Source organism: Trachemys scripta, chromosome 12 (assembly GCF_013100865.1).
Source record: "Trachemys scripta elegans isolate TJP31775 chromosome 12, CAS_Tse_1.0, whole genome shotgun sequence".
Classification (NCBI taxonomy): Eukaryota; Metazoa; Chordata; order Testudines; family Emydidae; genus Trachemys; species Trachemys scripta.
In genome coordinates, this window is record NC_048309.1 from 25,655,611 (window position 1) to 25,672,946 (window position 17,336).

The window sequence follows — 17,336 nt, forward strand, 5'->3', positions numbered from 1 at the left end:
GACACATCCAGCTATTCAGTCGCCATCTTGGACTGCTCTGAGCTGCGTTCTACTTGCTGTAATGAGGCTACCATGTTCAGAAAGTTCTCCATTGCCCTCTCTGGTTCGGCAGTGCCACAGGGGGAAGGGAGGTCTGAAGAAAAGGAACAAAGATGAAAAGTTCCAGTTTCTAAGTGACTTCATGTTTAAAATTGCTGCACTTCAGTGCTAACTTACACCACATATTATGGGATTGCCCTGTGATCCGTCTTTTCTGGACTGAGGTAAATAGTGAAATTTCTTTCTCTCCACCCTAGTGGAAATGCAGGCTGGCCACACCATCCTAGGCCTAACCAATCCATCTTGGAACCTGACATCCTTGGGAAAAAATGTGAGCTGCATAGAGCTCTGATCAGAGCCAAATGTTTAACTCTACCTGGTGGCAGTCCTAAGTGCACCCAACTGTCACAGAATGGTACTCTGACTTGGGGAGCCTGGCGGCAATGGAACCAATAACGGTTTGCAGTAGACACAAGCAAGATAAGTGTATGGATGTATGGTCCCCATTTCTGGAATTATCAGAATAATCATTTAAATTGCTCATTAGTAGGGCTCCGTGTCTGTCACGGATGTCGCGGAAGTCACGGATTCCGTGACTTTCTGCAACCTCCGTGACTTCTGCAGCAGCCAGTGTGGCTGACCCCAGGGTCACCCAAGCAGCTGGTTCTGGGGCCAGGTACACTGGCTGCTGCTTGGACGGCCCTGGGCAGCTGGCCCCAGGGACCACCAGAGCAGTGGCTGGTGCAGCTGGCCGTGGGGACCACCCTAGCAGCAGCCCCCTGGGATGTGCCTCCCACAGCAGCGGCCCCTGGCCTCTCCCACAGCGGCTGCCCCCCCGGGGCACCCCCTGCAGTAGCGCCCCCAGGTAGCAGCCTCCCCCCCACCCCCCGCCAAGATTTAGTCAGGAGTATAGTATAAGTCATTGATAGGTCACAGCTGTGAATTTTTGTTTATTGCCCGTGACCTGTCCATGACTTTTTTACTAAAAATACCTATGACTAAATTGTAGCCGCACCCATCAGGCAACCTTGTGTTTTGTAGTGCTCCCTGAGATCATAGTTCCCTCCCATCTTTCCAATGTATCCCCTCCCTCTCTCCCTTGCCATGGCCTGAGTGTGAAAAGCTGCTGTTTGTAGAGTAATCACACAGAACTTGCAACAAGTTCTTGGGCCTTTCTCCATATCTCCAAGAAGGGGGAACAGCTCATATCTCTATGCTGTGCTAATCTCTGTTGCGTTACCCATCCTCCCCGCAACCCTCTGCTGCTGCAGAATTGCAAAGAAGTGGCTGCCAGGCAAAGCGAGGGAGCTCTGTAAACAGGAGTAAAGCAAAGGATTGGGAGCACAAAAAAATATGCCCAGCAATGGAGTTAAGCTCCTGATTAAAGCCTACTCTGCACAGAAGAGCAAAGTACTGAGCTCACAGATAAGCTTCAAGTGGTTTGTTGTTCTGATTGAACAAACGACATTTAAGATGTGCCCTCGGGTAAGTCTGCAAGACACCGGATCCCTTTTTTCCCTCCTAATGCAGAAAGGCACAGGTGGGAAGAGTGTTGTTCTGGGAATTTGATATGACCTCTGTTTGTTTATCAGATGCCTGCTCCCCTTTGCATATCGTTCATGCTCCTTTTGCCTGGTTAGCAGCTGCTGTACTCAGTTTTATGCTGGTGTGACTCCACTGGGCTAGATCCTCAGCTGGTGCAAGTCAGTGGCCAAATGATTTCAGTGGCGCTACTGGAGTGTAACTCAATTGAATTAGGGCCTTTATCTTTGGGGATGCATCTATCGCTTGGTGCAGGGAGTGGGGATTAAAACTATGGACCACGTTTTCAAAGGGGCAAGCGCAGGTGGGAATTTGCACGTCTTAGGCAGACGAGATGATGCTTACGCATGCTGCACTGCATGTGAGTGCAAACCCTGACTTGCACATGCCCGTCAGGCTGTTTGTGCCCCAGATGAACATGCCCCGCATGGGGAAGCATCAACTCTCCTGCTCCTGTGTTTCATCTGTTAATGGTTCCACCTGAGACAGTATCCTCTCGCTACATTGAGTGGGTCATTATGAAAAACCAGAGCCCAGAACTGCAGAGTCTGCTTAGTCTGATTTTTTGGGGTGGAAAACCAAAGCACTAGCTAGAGCAACCATGGGCCTGGTCTCGTACCGCATCATACACTGGTGTCGCTCCATTGACTTCAGTGGATTTACTCTCATTTATACGGACAGAGTGCAGGGAGCCAGGCCTGTGTGTGTTCGGTTGTAAGAGTCTGAAGGTTTTGTGAGTACACACACTCAGCTCTGACCTTCTGTAAAACACCGGCCATGGAATTTCACACAATCACTCCTGGAGTGTAGGGAGCTGCCCCTCCCTTCCCTGTCAGTAAGCCCTCGTGAGCCCAATAATTTGTACTTGAACTAGAGCATATCTTCAAGAAAGGCATCTGGTCTTGAGTCAAAGATGCCAAGTAATGGAGCAGCCACCACATCTCTTGCCTTTCTGTCTTTTTTACTGACTGTGATGGGTTTCGCCGGGGTACAACCTGGAACTGAGGTACTGCAGAACTCTCTGGCATTCCAGCCTGGGCTCCCGTACTCACTGTGATGCTGTGACAAGCTGCAGACTGCTCCCGGTCCTGCATTTACACAAACCTTTACACAGGCAGGGACACACCCAACTGCAGTTATATGAAGGCTTCTCCCCCAGCTCCACAGTAGCGGACCCAGTAGCGGCCGCTCCCACTGAGCAGAAAAGTGGCGCCTTTTTAATTTTTACTCACCCGCCGGCGCTCCGGATCTTCAGTGGCACTTCGGTGGCGGGTCCTTCAGCCACTCCAGGTCTTCAGCGGCACTTCGGCAGCGGGTCTGTCGGGGTTTTTCTTTCTTTTTTTTATTTATTTATTTTTTCTTTGTGGTGGGTAGTGCCTTTTTTTGTGTTCACTCCCCCTGCTGCTAAAACCTGGCTTTGCCACTACTGGGACCCTAGAGCTGAACCATCTTGCCCTGCTCAAAAGCCTGACCAGTATAAGTTTATTTCCCAGTCCGCCCCTCCCTCAAAGTGGTGAGGACAAAGCACCAGTTTTTGTTCCTGAACAGATTCCCTCAAGCACTTCAAGCAAATCACACTGTTGTAGGTAAAAATATAAAACAGATTTATTAACTACAGAAAGATAGATTTGAAGTTATTATAAGTATTGAATATACAGATCAAAGCAGATTACCTAAGAAATAAACAAAAACGTAATCTAAGCTTTATAAACTAGATAGGATTTGAATCAAGCAGTGTCTCACCCTGTTAGCTATATAAACAGATTATAGCTTTTGTATACACAGACAGGAATTCTTCTGTCCTGCCTGGGACTCTTATTCTCGCAATTCAGTCTTTGTTCCTCAGGTATTTTCAGGTGTGTTGTAGGGCGAGTGAGGCCAAGTGATGATGTCACTTCCCACTTTTATATCTTTTTCCAGCTTGCTGGAAAGATCTTTTGCTGGGACATGAGTCAAACAGTCTCCATTTGGGTACGTGCTATCTCTGAGAGGTTTCCATTCTATACAGTTCCTGGGGTAATCCTTGTAAGTGTTTGATTCTCTTCAAGGGGCCATTAACATTGTTTGGCCTTTTTATTGTTGTACCTGAAAGGCTGCTTGTGGGTGTTCCCAACCTCACAACATGTTTCAGTGGCACATACAGAGCCAAACGTCCTAACTTCCTATACAGTGATAGCATATACAACTTAACAGGATGTTAATGTTCAACAGATTGAAACTTTTAAAATGAGGCGTACTGTGTACAAAACATATAATAATTATACCACTATGGTGACTATAGGGCGCAGAGTGTCACACTGACATGGCCTCCATGGCAGTATTATCTGTGCACCTCACAATATTTAATCTATTTAGCCTCACACCATGCCAGGGAGGTAGGGCAGTGCTATTATCTCCATTTTACATATGTGGGATTGAAGCTCAGAGAAGCTAAGTGACTTGCCCCGGGTCACACAAGCAGTCTGTGGCAGAGCAGGGAATTGAATCCAGGTTTCCCAAGTCCAAGTGGCTTAACCACTGGACCAGCCTTCCTCTCCTTGGCAATCTGTTCTGATCACCTTCACTGTTTAAAAAAATTGCATTTTCTTCCCAGAACCAAAACCCCACATCCAGACACTTCTGAGCAGAACCAGAGCTGAACATTTCAGGTCACATCTGTCTCTGCAGTAGTTCTGAGGCATCATTAATTAATATTTGTCAAGCACTTCGAGATCCTCAGATGAAAAGCACTAGAGAAGAGCCAAGTATCCTCATTATAATAATGATTACTGCAGAAGTATCTAATGGGCTCCAGGGCTGAGATGCAGGCCTCATTACTCCATGGGAGAGCTTTGGCCAAGTGGTATGTGCAGCGAGCAGTCTGTAGGAGGAGTTAAAAATAAAAGGAGCCAGATGTCCCTCTTTCACTGGCATTGCTATAGAGGAGAGGAGACTGAGAAATAAACAGGAACAGAACCAAGGATGAAAGGAGAGAGAACTCTTATGCTGCAAGGAACCTAGGGGAAAGGTCTCTTTTGAAGAATGAGCAAGCAAAGTGAATACTCTGGAAAATGTGAGGAGGAAGACTAAAGGCAATGGGCCAGATACATCCCTTGGGTCACCCCACGGAAGTCTGCAGAGCTGTAGCAGTGCCTGTCACCCCATCATGCCATGGAGGGAGATGCAGAGCTGTTTCATAGTGTCCATCACCTGGGCATGCTATAGGGGCTGGGCTACAGGACTTCTCAATGTATTGACACTTGGGCGTAGGGGGAGGGATCAAAAGCAGTTTTTAGTCATAAAGGATGGGATTTTCAAAGGAAACCTAAGGCAGTTAGGCACTCAGATTCCATTGAAATTCAATGGGCTCCTAACTCTCTTAGGCTCTGAACACCACAGCCAAAAATCATAATAAGAGGCGAACTGGTGTTTAACCAGAATCCGAATACAATGTTGTTTACTGGGGTGGCAGGCTGACTGCAATAACTCACTGACGCAGCTGCTTTGATATGCTCTGCCTTGCCCTTTTGTTCAGGTCCATAACTATGGAGGAGTCCTGTTAGAAGAAGACTTCATTAACTACAATGCGGTAGTGGAGAATCCAGTCCACACGGTGTATCAAGGTAAAGTGTCCTGACAGCCCTGCCTCTCCGGTGCACAAGCTGCTACATCCTATGGCACGTGATAGCATCAGTTAGCAACTGTAAATCTGAACTGCCCCCCAAAGCCAGGGGAGAAATGAGTGCGAGGCAGCAAAGCCACTAAGCTGCAACCCTCGTCAAAGTCCTGGCTTGTGTCCGCAGGGTACAGACCCGCCTAGGTCATTAAGACTGTCCCAGTCATCTTCCTGCTGCGAACTAGTGACTGTGATGATCAGTAAGTTAAGAATGCTTCCAGCATTTGACACAGGTTCATGTTTTCCTTGACAGAACAAGCCTGTATACTCTGATCCTCACTTGTGAGATATTGGCAAGCCCTCAGATAGCTTTGAGACTTGTGAAATCAGGTGTTGACATTTTGATGTAACATCATCACGCAGAGCCACAACTTGACCACATGTTGATGCCATATTGTATCCTGATGTAAGCTAGGCCATGTCATAGCCCAGGAGTTTTGTACAGCTTGCAAATGGCCCTTAAAGGTGGTCTGCAAAGGGGAAAAACACGGGGTTATGCCCTTTTGAGCTTTTTTATGGTGGATAGAGAAGGCCTGAAGAGTAATTTTTTCCCCTGGTTTTTCTTTTATCGTAAACATAACAGAACTGTGAAATCTGGTCATTCTGTTTTGTTGGAGGTCTTTCTTGGAGGAGCCTTAACTTCCTCGTCCTTTAATTGCAGGGGAAAGGTGTTGAATCTTTAACAAATGACCCTTTCTTTTTTTTCTGCTCATTCAGACATTTGAGATACAGGTTTCTTTACAAAAACAAACAAAAGATAAAGGGCCAGATTCTCAGCCAGTGTAGATCAGTGCATCTTCACTGCAGTCTGTGGGGTTGCATTGGTTTGCAGCAACTGGCAACCTGACTCAGAGTTTTAAACAAACGGAATACAAATCCCTTTCCCTCACACTCAGTTGTCTTTTACTTCCTTGGACCTGTGAGGTCATAAACCTACAAGTTCACCAGTCACCCATAGAGTCTTTCACAACCCCCACTCCCCAACATAGACAAGATTTGAATTTCTAATGTAAGAAACAAGCAGGAAAAAAGCCTTCCAGGTCATCTTTATCCATCAAAAAGGAGAAAAATGGGCCATTATCCTATTGGAATAGGGTGGCCAAGTAGTGACTCTGCAGCTCCCTGCCTCTCATTCTGCTAGCTCCATTTCCTTTCTGGAACACCAGCCCCCAGGCTACCTCCCCAGGAACACACCACCAGAGTTAGCGCCACTCCTCTGTGATTCCTCTCCCCGGGCACAACCTGCCTCAGTCACTCCTCCTCTTCCTACCATCTGACTGGCCTTTAGAGCTCAGGTGTAGCTCTGTCCCCTCTGTCTCAGTTGGGCTCACCTGCCCTGACAAGGGGGAGCTGGGCATAGTCTACTCACAGGGACCAGCTACCCTGTGACACCTGTCTTTTAAGAAATCTTTTTCAAATCTCCTATAATTACCTTCCCACATTTGAAATGATTGTTTTCCTTTCCTCACAGTAAAGTGTTAAAGATAGAACAGTCCTATAAAACCTTGACAAAGCAGCTTCTAATGTGAATAGCTGTATTCCTCTCCTCTCACCTTGACAGGTCATCTTGTTCTCAGCCCTCCACCTCCACATGCGGGTCCTGCACTGATCACAGCTCTAAATATCCTGGAGGGCTTTAATATCACGAGCCAGGTAACCAGGGAAAATACCCTCCATTGGATAACAGAGGTAAGACTGGGCTAACTACTTGGCTGAGTTTTCTGTGTTGATGTAAAATGGCTTTATTTCCCTAAAGATTGTGCAGAGAATTTACATAGGAAACTCCCGCTGGGGTTAATGGGAAAACAGCCTGCTAAGATTTAAATCTGGACTTTGACGTTGTACCAGACATATGCAGGTACTGTAGGGTACTCCTGAGTCTCTTGATTATCTGAACCCCTTTTGCTTGAACAAAACTTCTTGCAAAGGAACAGCTGTATTGCCATTTATTTCCTGTATGCAGTCATTGCCACAGCTGAGGACAGTTCTGTCTATTTCCTCATTGTTAGATCAGTGTAACAAGCCACTTAGTTATTGACTTTAACAGAGGACTCTTAGGGTATGTCTACACTACGAAATTAGTTCGAATTTATAGAAGCCGGTTTTATTGAAATCGGTTGTATACAGCCGATTGTGTATGTCCACACAATAAAATGCTCTAGGTGCTCTAGTCGGCAGACCGCGTCCACAGTACGAGGCTAGCGTCGACTTCCGGAGCATTGCACTATGGGTAGCTATCCCACAGCTATCCCACAGTTCCCGCAGTCTCTGCCGCCCCTTGGAATTCTGGGTTGAGATCCCAATGCCCGGATGATGCAAAACAGTGTCGCGGGCGGTTCTGGGTACATGTCGTCAGGCCCCTCCCTCCCCCGTCACAGCAACGGCAGACAATAGATTCGCGCCTTTTTATCTGGGTTACCTGGGTTACCTGTGCAGACAACATGGAGCCCGCTCAGCACAGCTGAGCTCACCATCACCATATGTCCTCTGGGTGCCGGCAGACGTGGGACTGCATTGCTACACAGCAGCAGCTGCTAACTGCCTTTTGGCGGTAGACGGTGCAGTAGACTGGTAGCCTTCATCGGCGATCTGGGTGCTGGCAGCCGTGGGGCTTGCCTTTTGGCAGTAAATGGTGTATTATGACTGTTAGCCGGCCTATTACAAGTCGGGTCATCGCACGTTAGCAGAGTCTTCCCTGAGCAGCAGCTCGTACAATAGGCCTGAAGACCATCGTCATACACCGCCCAGTATTTGCTGCCAAGCACCCAGAAAGATGCCGAGGGCTATCAGTCACGCTGCACCGTCGTCTTAAGATGTAAAAAATAGATTTTCTCTGTATTCATTTGCTTCCCCCTCCCTCCGTCAACAGGGTTTTCAGTTTAATCTTTGGGGGGGGACCAGTCTGTGACAGTTGTTTGTGTCTCTCCCTGATGCACAGCCACCGTTCTTTATTTTAATTCCCTGTGCCTGTACGCCATGTCGTCACTCGGCCCCCCCTCCCTCCTTCCCCTAGGCCGTCAGATACTACGTTTGCGCCACAGCTCGAGCCGAGAAGCGGTTCGCGCCTTTTCTTTGAATTCTGGGTTGAGATCCCAATGCCCGGATGATGCAAAACAGTGTCGCGGGCGGTTCTGGGTACATGTCGTCAGGCCCCTCCCCCCTCGTCACAGCAACGGCAGACAATAGATTCGCGCCTTTTTACCTGGGTTACCTGTGCAGACAACATACCACGGCAAGCATGGAGCCCGCTCAGCTCAGCTGAGCTCACCGTCACCATATGTCCTCTGGGTGCCGGCAGACGTGGGACTGCATTGCTACACAGCAGCAGCTGCTAACTGCCTTTTGGCGGTAGACGGTGTAGCATGAGTGATAGCCGTGGGGCTGGCAGCCGTAGTGCTGCATTGCACCAGCCCCTTGCAGGCGATGGTATATTATGACTGGTACCCGTCGTCGTCGTACTGGTATGGCTGTCAATCATGGCCACCTGGGCAGACATGCTACTGTTTCGATGATGACGGTTACCAGTCATAATATACTATTTTCTGCCAATTGCCCAATATTGTCTGCTAAGCACCCAGAAGAGGCCGAGGGCGATGCTGGGTGCTGGCGGACGTGGGGCTGGCAGACGTGGGGCTGCATTGCTACACAGCAGCAGCCCCTTGCCTTTTGGCAGATGATGGCATATTATGATTGGTACCCGTCATCGTCATACTGGTATGGCTGTCACTCATGCTGCAGCGTCGGCTGCCACCTTAAGATGTAAAAAATAGATTTGTTCTGTGTTCATTTGCTTCCCCTTCCTCCGTGAAATCAACGGCCTGCTAAGCCCAGGGTTTCCAGTTTAATCTTTGGGGGGACCATTCTGTGTGACAGTTGTTTGTGTTTCTCCCTGTTCCTGTACCTGTACGCCATGTCGTCACTCGGCCCTCCCTCCCTCCCGCCCTCCTTCTCCTGGTCCATCAGATACTACTTTCGCGCCTTTTTTCTGACCAGGCGCCATAGCTAGCACTGGGATCATGGAGCCCGCTCAGATCACCGCGGCAATTATGAGCACTATGAACACCACGCGCATTGTCCTGGAGTACATGCAGAGCCAGAACATGCCAAGGCGAAACCCGGACCAGGCGAGGAGGCGATTGCAGCGCGGCGACGAGAGTGATGAGGAAATTGACATGGCCATAGACCTCTCACAAGGCACAGGCCCCAGCAATGTGGAAATCATGGTGTTACTGGGGCAGGTTGATACCGTGGAACGCCGATTCTGGGCCCGGGAAACAAGCACAGACTGGTGGGACCGCATCGTGCTGCAGGTATGGGACGATTCCCAGTGGCTGCGAAACTTTCGCATGCGTAAGGGCACTTTCATGGAACTTTGTGACTTGCTTTCCCCTGCCCTGAAACGCCAGGATACCAAGATGAGAGCAGCCCTCACAGTTGAGAAGCGAGTGGCAATAGCCCTGTGGAAGCTTGCAACGCCAGACAGCTACCGGTCAGTCGGGAATCAATTTGGAGTGGGCAAATCTACTGTGGGGGCTGCTGTGATCCAATTTGCCAGGGCAATGAAAGACCTGGTGATAGCAAGGGTAGTGACTCTGGGCAACGTGCAGTCAATAGTGGATGGTTTTGCTGAAATGGGATTCCCAAACTGTGGCGGGGCCATAGACGGAACCCATATCCCTATCTTGTCACCGGAGCACCAAGCCACCGACTACATAAACCGCAAGGGGTACTTTTCAATGCTGCTGCAAGCCCTGGTGGATCACAAGGGACGTTTCACCAACATCAACGTGGGATGGCCGGGAAAGGTACATGATGCTCGCGTCTTCAGGAACTCTGCTCTGTTTCGAAAGCTGGAGGAAGGGACTTTCTTCCCGGACCAGAAAGTGACCATTGGGGATGTTGAAATGCCTATCGTGATCCTTGGGGACCCAGCCTACCCCTTAATGCCATGGCTCATGAAGCCATACACAGGCAGCCTGGACAGGAGTCAGGACCTGTTCAACTACAGGCTGAGCAAGTGCCGAATGGTGGTGGAATGTGCATTTGGACGTTTAAAAGCGCGCTGGCGCAGCTTACTGACTCGCTCAGACCTCAGCGAAAAGAATATCCCCATTGTTATTGCTGCTTGCTGTGTGCTCCACAATATCTGTGAGAGTAAGGGGGAGACATTTATGGCGGGGTGGGAGGTTGAGGCAACTCGCCTGGCCGCTGATTACGCGCAGCCAGACACCAGGGCGGTTAGAGGAGCACAGCAGGGCGCGGTGCGCATCAGAGAAGCTTTGAAAACGAGTTTTGTGACTGGCCAGGCTACTGTGTGAAACTTCTGTTTGTTTCTCCTTGATGAACCCTCCAACCCCCCCCCCGACCCGGTTCACTCTACTTCCCTGTAAACCAACCACCCCACCCCACCCTCCCCTCCCCTCCCGCTTGCAGAGGCAATAAAGTCATTGTTTTTTCACATTCATGCATTCTTTATTAGTTCCTTACAGAGGTAGGGGGATAATTGCCAAGGTAGCAGGGATGGGTGGGGGAGGAGGGATGGAAAAGGACACACTGCATTTTAAAACTTTAACTCTTATTGAAGCCCAGCCTTCTGATGCTTGGGCGATCATCTGGGGTGGAGTGACTGGGTGGACGGAGGCCCCCCCACCGTGTTCTTGGGCGTCTGGGTGACGAGGCTATGGAACTTGGGGAGGAGGGCTGTTGGTTACACAGGGGCTGTAGCGGCGGTCTCTGCTCCTGCTGCCTTTCCTGCAACTCAACCATACGCTCGAGCATATCACTTTGATGCTCCAGCAGACGGAGCATTGCCTCTTGCCGTCTGTCTGCAAGCTGACGCCACCTATCGTCTTCAGCCCGCCACCTCTCCTCTCGTTCATGTTGGACTTTTCTCATCTCCGACATTGACTGCCTCCACGCATTCTGCTGTGCTCTATCAGCGTGGGAGGACATCTGCAGCTCCGTGAACATCTCGTCCCTCGTCTTACGTTTTCTCTTTCTAATGTTCACGAGCCTCTGCGAAGGAGAAACATTTGCAGCTGGTGGAGGAGAAGGGAGAGGTGGTTAAAAAAGACACATTTTAGGGAACAATGGGTACACTCTTTCATTACAAGGTCGCATATTTCGGCTTGCAGGCAGCCATCGTAGGCCACAGTGTTTTGGCTTATTTAACCTTCTTAACATGCGGGAAAGGTTGCAAACAGCAGCGCATTTCCCATCTCAAGGATGAATTGGGTTGTCCATTTAAAATGGGGTTTCAATGTAAAAGGAGGGGGCTGCGGTTTCCCGGTTAACATGCGGCACAAACACAAGTAAACCACCCCCCCCACACACACACACACGATTCTCTGGGATGATCACTTCACCCCTCCCCCCCACCGCGTGGTTAACAGCGGGGAACATTTCTGGTCCGAATAGCAGGAACGGGCGCCTCTGAATGTCCCCCTTAATAAAATCACCCCATTTCAACCAGGAGAGCTTTCTGGAGATGTCCCTGGAGGATTTCCGCTCCATCCCCATACACGTTAACAGACTTGCTTGCTTTTTTTTGTAATGTTTACAAATATTTACAAAGTTACACTCACCAGAGGTCTCCTGTGTGCCCTGAGGGTCTTGGGTGAGTTCGGGGGTTACTGGTTCCAGGTCCAGTGTCACAAACATATCCTGGCTGTTGGGGAAACCGGTTTCTCCGCTTCCTTGCTGCTGTGAGCTACCTACAGTACCTCCATCGTCATCTTCCTCGTTCCCCGAACCGTCTTCCCTGTGTGTTTCTCCAGTGAGAGAGTCATAGCACACGGTTGGGGTAGTGGTGGCTGCACCCCCTAGGATCGCATGCAGCTCCGCGTAGTAGCGGCAAGTTTGCGGCTCTGCCCCGGACCTTCCGTTTGCTTCTCTGGCTTTGTGGTAGGCTTGCCTTAGCTCCTTAATTTTCACGCGGCACTGCTGTGTGTCCCTGTTATGGCCTCGGTCCTTCATGGCCTTGGAGATCTTTTCTAATACTTTTCCATTTCTTTTACTGCTACGGAGTTCAGCTATCACTGCTTCATCTCCCCATATGGCGAGCAGATCTCGTACCTCCCGTTCGGTCCATGCTGGAGCTCTTTTGCGATCCTGGGAGGACTCCATGACGGTTACCTGTGCTGATGAGCTCTGCGTGGTCACCTGTGCTCTCCACGCTGGGCAAACAGGAAATGAAATTCAAACCTTCGCGGGTCTTTTCCTGTCTACCTGGTCAGTGCATCTGAGTTGAGAGCGCTGTCCAGAGCGGTCACAATGAAGCACTGTGGGATAGCTCCCGGAGGCCAATAACATCGAATTCCGTCCACACTACCCCAATTCCGACCTGCAAAGGCCGGTTTTATCGCTAATCCCCTCGTCGGAGGTGGTGTAAAGAAACCGGTTTAAAGGGCCCTTTAAGTCGAAAGAAAGGGCCTCGTTGTGTGGACGTGTCCAGGCTTAATTCGGTTTAACGCTGCTAAAGTCGACCTAAACCCGTAGTGTAGACCAGGCCTTAGGGGATGGCGGTGTTATAGCCTGTAGGCAGATGCTTCATGTTTGTGACTGGGATTTGGAAGTCGAGAGAAAAGCCTACTCCGTTGAATCCTTCCCAGGTTTTACAGTGAGCCCAGTGCCTGCTGGATAGGACTTTGGGAGTTTTAGTGAGCACTGTGTAGATAAATACCCCTATAGGATGGAATTCACCATCTTGCAAAGGGCCCTCCTTACTATTTAAGCCCTAAGTACCAAATTCTGCAGTCCTTGATCTAGACTCATTAGCCCAAACTCCCAGGTTTGACCTGTATAAGTCTTGAACACGGTCTGAAGCATTTGGCTTTTAAGGCAGGGCGTAAGTGGGATTTGCATCCAAACTCAGTGCCTTGAACTGAGGAGGAAGCAGTAACCAGAGACGTAACAGGTATTTGGAGTAAAATAAGCTGATGTAAATAGACAATATTCAAAGTGAAGCTATAGTCAGAGAAGTAACTCTGTGAACGTGACAGTGGGTGATTTTTAAAAACCTTTTTTAAGGCTTTGCAGTTTACCTTTTAAAACACAGCTATTCTGATGTTGGTGGCAATGCAAAGACATTTTGGGTCCTGATTTTTAAAGGGGCCTTAATTTGTTCCAGTGGTACCAACTCTTGCAATTTTATTGTGAGTCTAGCAATATTTGGTGTGGTTTCATTTTTCCGTAAAGCCCCAGGTTCTGGAGTCACGTGATTATTTGAGACCCTCAGCTTTAATTTTTTAAAAATAAATTCTAGCCCTCATACTTGTGGGGAAAAAAGCCTGAAAATGTGACCCAAGTGCACCCCAAGAACACCAAACCCAGAACGCAAATAAAAAGAACCAACATTTATTATTTTTTAAATCTCATGTTTTTTTAAGCCAATCTCCTGATTTTGGGGGCCTGAGTCATGTTTTTTGAGTACTTGGGGTTGCCAGTACTGTTGGTCTCCCTTTCTATGCCTGCAGTTTGCCCCTGAAAATAACTGCAGGTTTGTATGCAGCCACATACACACCTAACTACCTGATCTGTGAGCGCAGGTATGTTGGTAGACGTCTACAACACATCAGTGGGGTTTTTCAAATTGGGGCCTTAAAGCAAATTGCAACGTTGCTAAGCTGTTGGCTGAGATTCTGTGCTGCACCCACTGGAAATGCAGCACAGAAGGTGGAGGCCAGGCACAGCAGAAGGAAAAGTACCTTTAAGCAAGGCTTGCCAGCTGGGCCTTAGCTGTCCTGTGTCCTGCCTGTTCTGGAGCTGGGGGAATTCTTTTCTGGGCGCCTAAGGGGCTTTTACAACCCTTGTCCTTGGCCGCTAGTTCCCACAAAGGAAAATCCCTCCCATAGTGTCTTGACTAGTGGAAAGCAGCAGTTTTCCAACAGTGAATTTTTTTTATTGTACATCGGAAGATAAATTATAACTCATAAAGAGGAATTGTTTATGCACCACACATGACAAAACATAATAGACATTTGGGCTATAAATCTAAAGGATTAAGCAATGACTTGAAACTAGAATGAAAGCAACACCAACTTAAAACTGAAATCTCCCAATAAATTTGTCTTTGTCCCCCCTGCCTGTTTGACTGAAAAGCACGTTTGTTCTTGTAACGCTGCCTTCGGCAATGGATCATAAAGCTGTCCTGATCCGAAGAAGCTGCCAATCAACCTGAGTCAAATCACCACAGTTTTGGAAGGGAACAAAGTGTGCATGTACACTAGCTCTGGGCTAACACTTCTCCCTCCTTTCTGTAGTTAATTGAAACCAGCTTATTGAGCTAAACACACAGGGCTGCATTTTCAAACATGGGTGGATAAGTTGGCTCTTGGTGGTACATCTTCTTTGCCCACGTGTGAAAGCTTGGCCCACCTGGCAAGCTTCTGTGTTCATGAAGATGCCCTGTCTCCAGGGGCGGCGGGTATAAGAGGCCAGGGGAGGCTAAGCCTCCCCAAATAGAATGCGGCGCACGTCCCTCTGGATGCCTTTGGAGCACCACCACCGAAAGGGCGCCCGGGCCATATAACCTTGCCCGCGCTCTGCACTGAGGCCCTGCTCCAGGTCGTCCTCTTCCCCTATGGCGCTGCCTGCATTGCTCCTCTTTCCCCCCGCCTGCTCTGCCTCTTCCCCCAAGGCCTGTCCCCCGCCCAGCACTTGCACCACTCTGCCCCCTCCCCCGAGGTCTCCCCCACCCGCCAAAGAGCGGTAGGCGGGGGGATCTTGGGGGAGGGGCAGAGAGGTGCGAGTGGTGGGGGGGGCTTTGGGGGAGAGGGTGGAGAGGCACGGGCGGGGGGAGAAGGCTGAGTGGGAGTGGGGCATGGGGTGGAGTGGGGGTGGAGCCTCGGGGGGAGGAGGCCAAGCTGGGGGAGGGCCTTGTTATGCAGACAAAACTACACAGGATCGTTTTGGGGGATAAGGCAAAGATTCCACATTTATTATGAAAACACAATTTGATTTGTGACCAATAACTAATACCTATACACACACACACTCATCCACACACACACATCAGATGTTCTGCAGCTGCTGTATAGTTACCAGTCCTGAACATAGCTTGAGTCCGTGGCTTGATTTCGCAGCTTGGGTTCGTAGCTTGTGGCGGCTAACTGGCCAGGAACACCGGACACAAGGAAGGGCTGGATCTGCCCTCCCATGTTGGCAGCAGAACGTTACCCAAAGTCTTCCATCTCACCCATCTTTTTTATAGGCTTTTAGTTTGAATCCAGAGTCTATAGGTCTTGCTGTGTCATGCTGCCTTTGGGTTCGGTGTGATTGATCACCCATCAATTGCAGACCTGACTTTCAGCCTCAGACCTGACTTTGATCTTCCTTCTATTGTACCTTTGTTCTTTTTTTTTAGGATGGACTCTTCTTACTTTGTTAGGGCTGTTGTCTGCATCTTCAGCCGTTGGTGTTTGAACTCTGTTTCATCAGGACAGGCTGGCACTGGAGGTTGATTCCATCATACATACATACCTCATTCACACATCTAAACTAAATAAGATTACAACAGGCTTTTACAAAATGGAGTGAGCATTTTAAAATGGAGTTTGAGTTACAATATGGACAAGTGTAAGGAATGACAAAGTGAACAGAAGCTACAATGTAGACAAGTATATGAATGGCAAACAGTGAGCAGAAGTTACAATGTTGAAACAGTGCAAGTTTCAGTGATTTAAGCAGCAATTGGATTGAAACTGAAACTTACAAGGGCAGCTGGCTGAATGCTATGGCTCTTAACAAACATCTTAATTGTCAATTAGCCAGTTATTGGGGTAACCGGTTTTATGAATGAATGTTTCATTCATAAAACTTTACTTATGAAGTTACATTAATAAAGTGAACAATTAAAAACAATTTCATTCATCAGTTCTACAGTCTCAGGGAAGAGAAGGGGGTGGGGCCATGGTCCAGGCACCAGTGCGCCCCCCCACTGCCCCACACACTCCTAGGGAGCTTCCGGTGCTCATGCCCAGGCTCCCCAAATGCAGGAATCACGCACCACTCATGCATGTCTCCATCGTGCTTTTAAAATGCTGGCCCTTTAAATGTTCTGGGGTTAAAATTTTCCATTCAAGCCACGTGCGTGACATAGAGGTAGCAAAAAACAACAACAACCCAAATTCCTGTTTTGTGGCAATGGGATGCTGGTGGAACTGTGCATTAAGAGCATGTGCAGCTCCCTCAGGAGGAGTCTCATGGGAATCTGGCATGATTTTTGGTGTTGTGATGAATGCTCCAGAAAGTGGTAATTCCCAGCTGGAAAGTAGAGGGAAGGTAATAGAATTGATGGTTGTGTTTCTTACATGGGAGTGAGGAGTACTTGTGGCACCTTAGAGACTAACAAATTTATTTGGGCATAAGCTTTCGTGGGCTAAAACCCACTTCATCGGATGAATGCAGTGGAAAATACAGTAGGAAGATATATATACACAGAGAACATGAAAAAATGGGTGTTGCCATACCAACTCTAATGAGACTAATCAATTAAGGTGGGCTATTATCAGCAGGAGAAAAAAAAACTTTTGTAGTGATAATCAGGATGGCCCATTTCCAACAGTTGACGAGAAGGTGTGAGTAACAGTAGGGGGAAAATTAGCACGGGGAAATAGTTTTTACTTTGTGTAATGATCCATCCACTCCCAGTCTTTATTCAAGCCTAATTTAATGGTGTCCAGTTTGCAAATTAATTCCAATTCTGCAGTTTCTCGTTGGAGACTCTGAAACCTGTTTACATGGGAGTGTGCTAGCACGAGTCAGATGAACAGATAGTGTGTACATACATTTCACCTTGGCCATCAGCTCTACAAATATTGTTGGGTATACCCCACTTTCATGTAATGCTCCTGCAATGTAAGGCTCATGTCCCTTGATTGTCTTGTCTGTACACTTTACTTCTGATCATTGAGGGATAGCAAGAAATCTTGGCTTCATACACCTGGCCTGTGGAAAGGCTGTCTTCATCAGCTAGATCTGCCTTTGAAGCAACAACACTTTATAATACCCGTGAAGGCTTCCTGCTCAAGATGGTGATTACTAGGCAGGGAGTTGGGGCAAAACAGAAGCTGGATCCGACATGCTGGAAGAATAAGTGCCA

General features: G+C 48.5%; 1 protein-coding gene across 2 annotated transcripts in view; it reads left to right on the forward strand.

The window, feature by feature from the left end:
• GGT7 (gamma-glutamyltransferase 7) overlaps nt 1-17,336 on the forward strand; it is a 56,282-nt gene that overhangs the window by 24,234 nt on the left and 14,712 nt on the right. For both annotated transcript variants that reach the window (XM_034787448.1, XM_034787449.1), the window contains exons 8-9: nt 5,096-5,183; nt 6,798-6,925. In XM_034787448.1, coding sequence (XP_034643339.1) covers nt 5,096-5,183; nt 6,798-6,925 — 216 coding nt within the window. The remainder of the gene's footprint in view (nt 1-5,095; nt 5,184-6,797; nt 6,926-17,336) is intronic.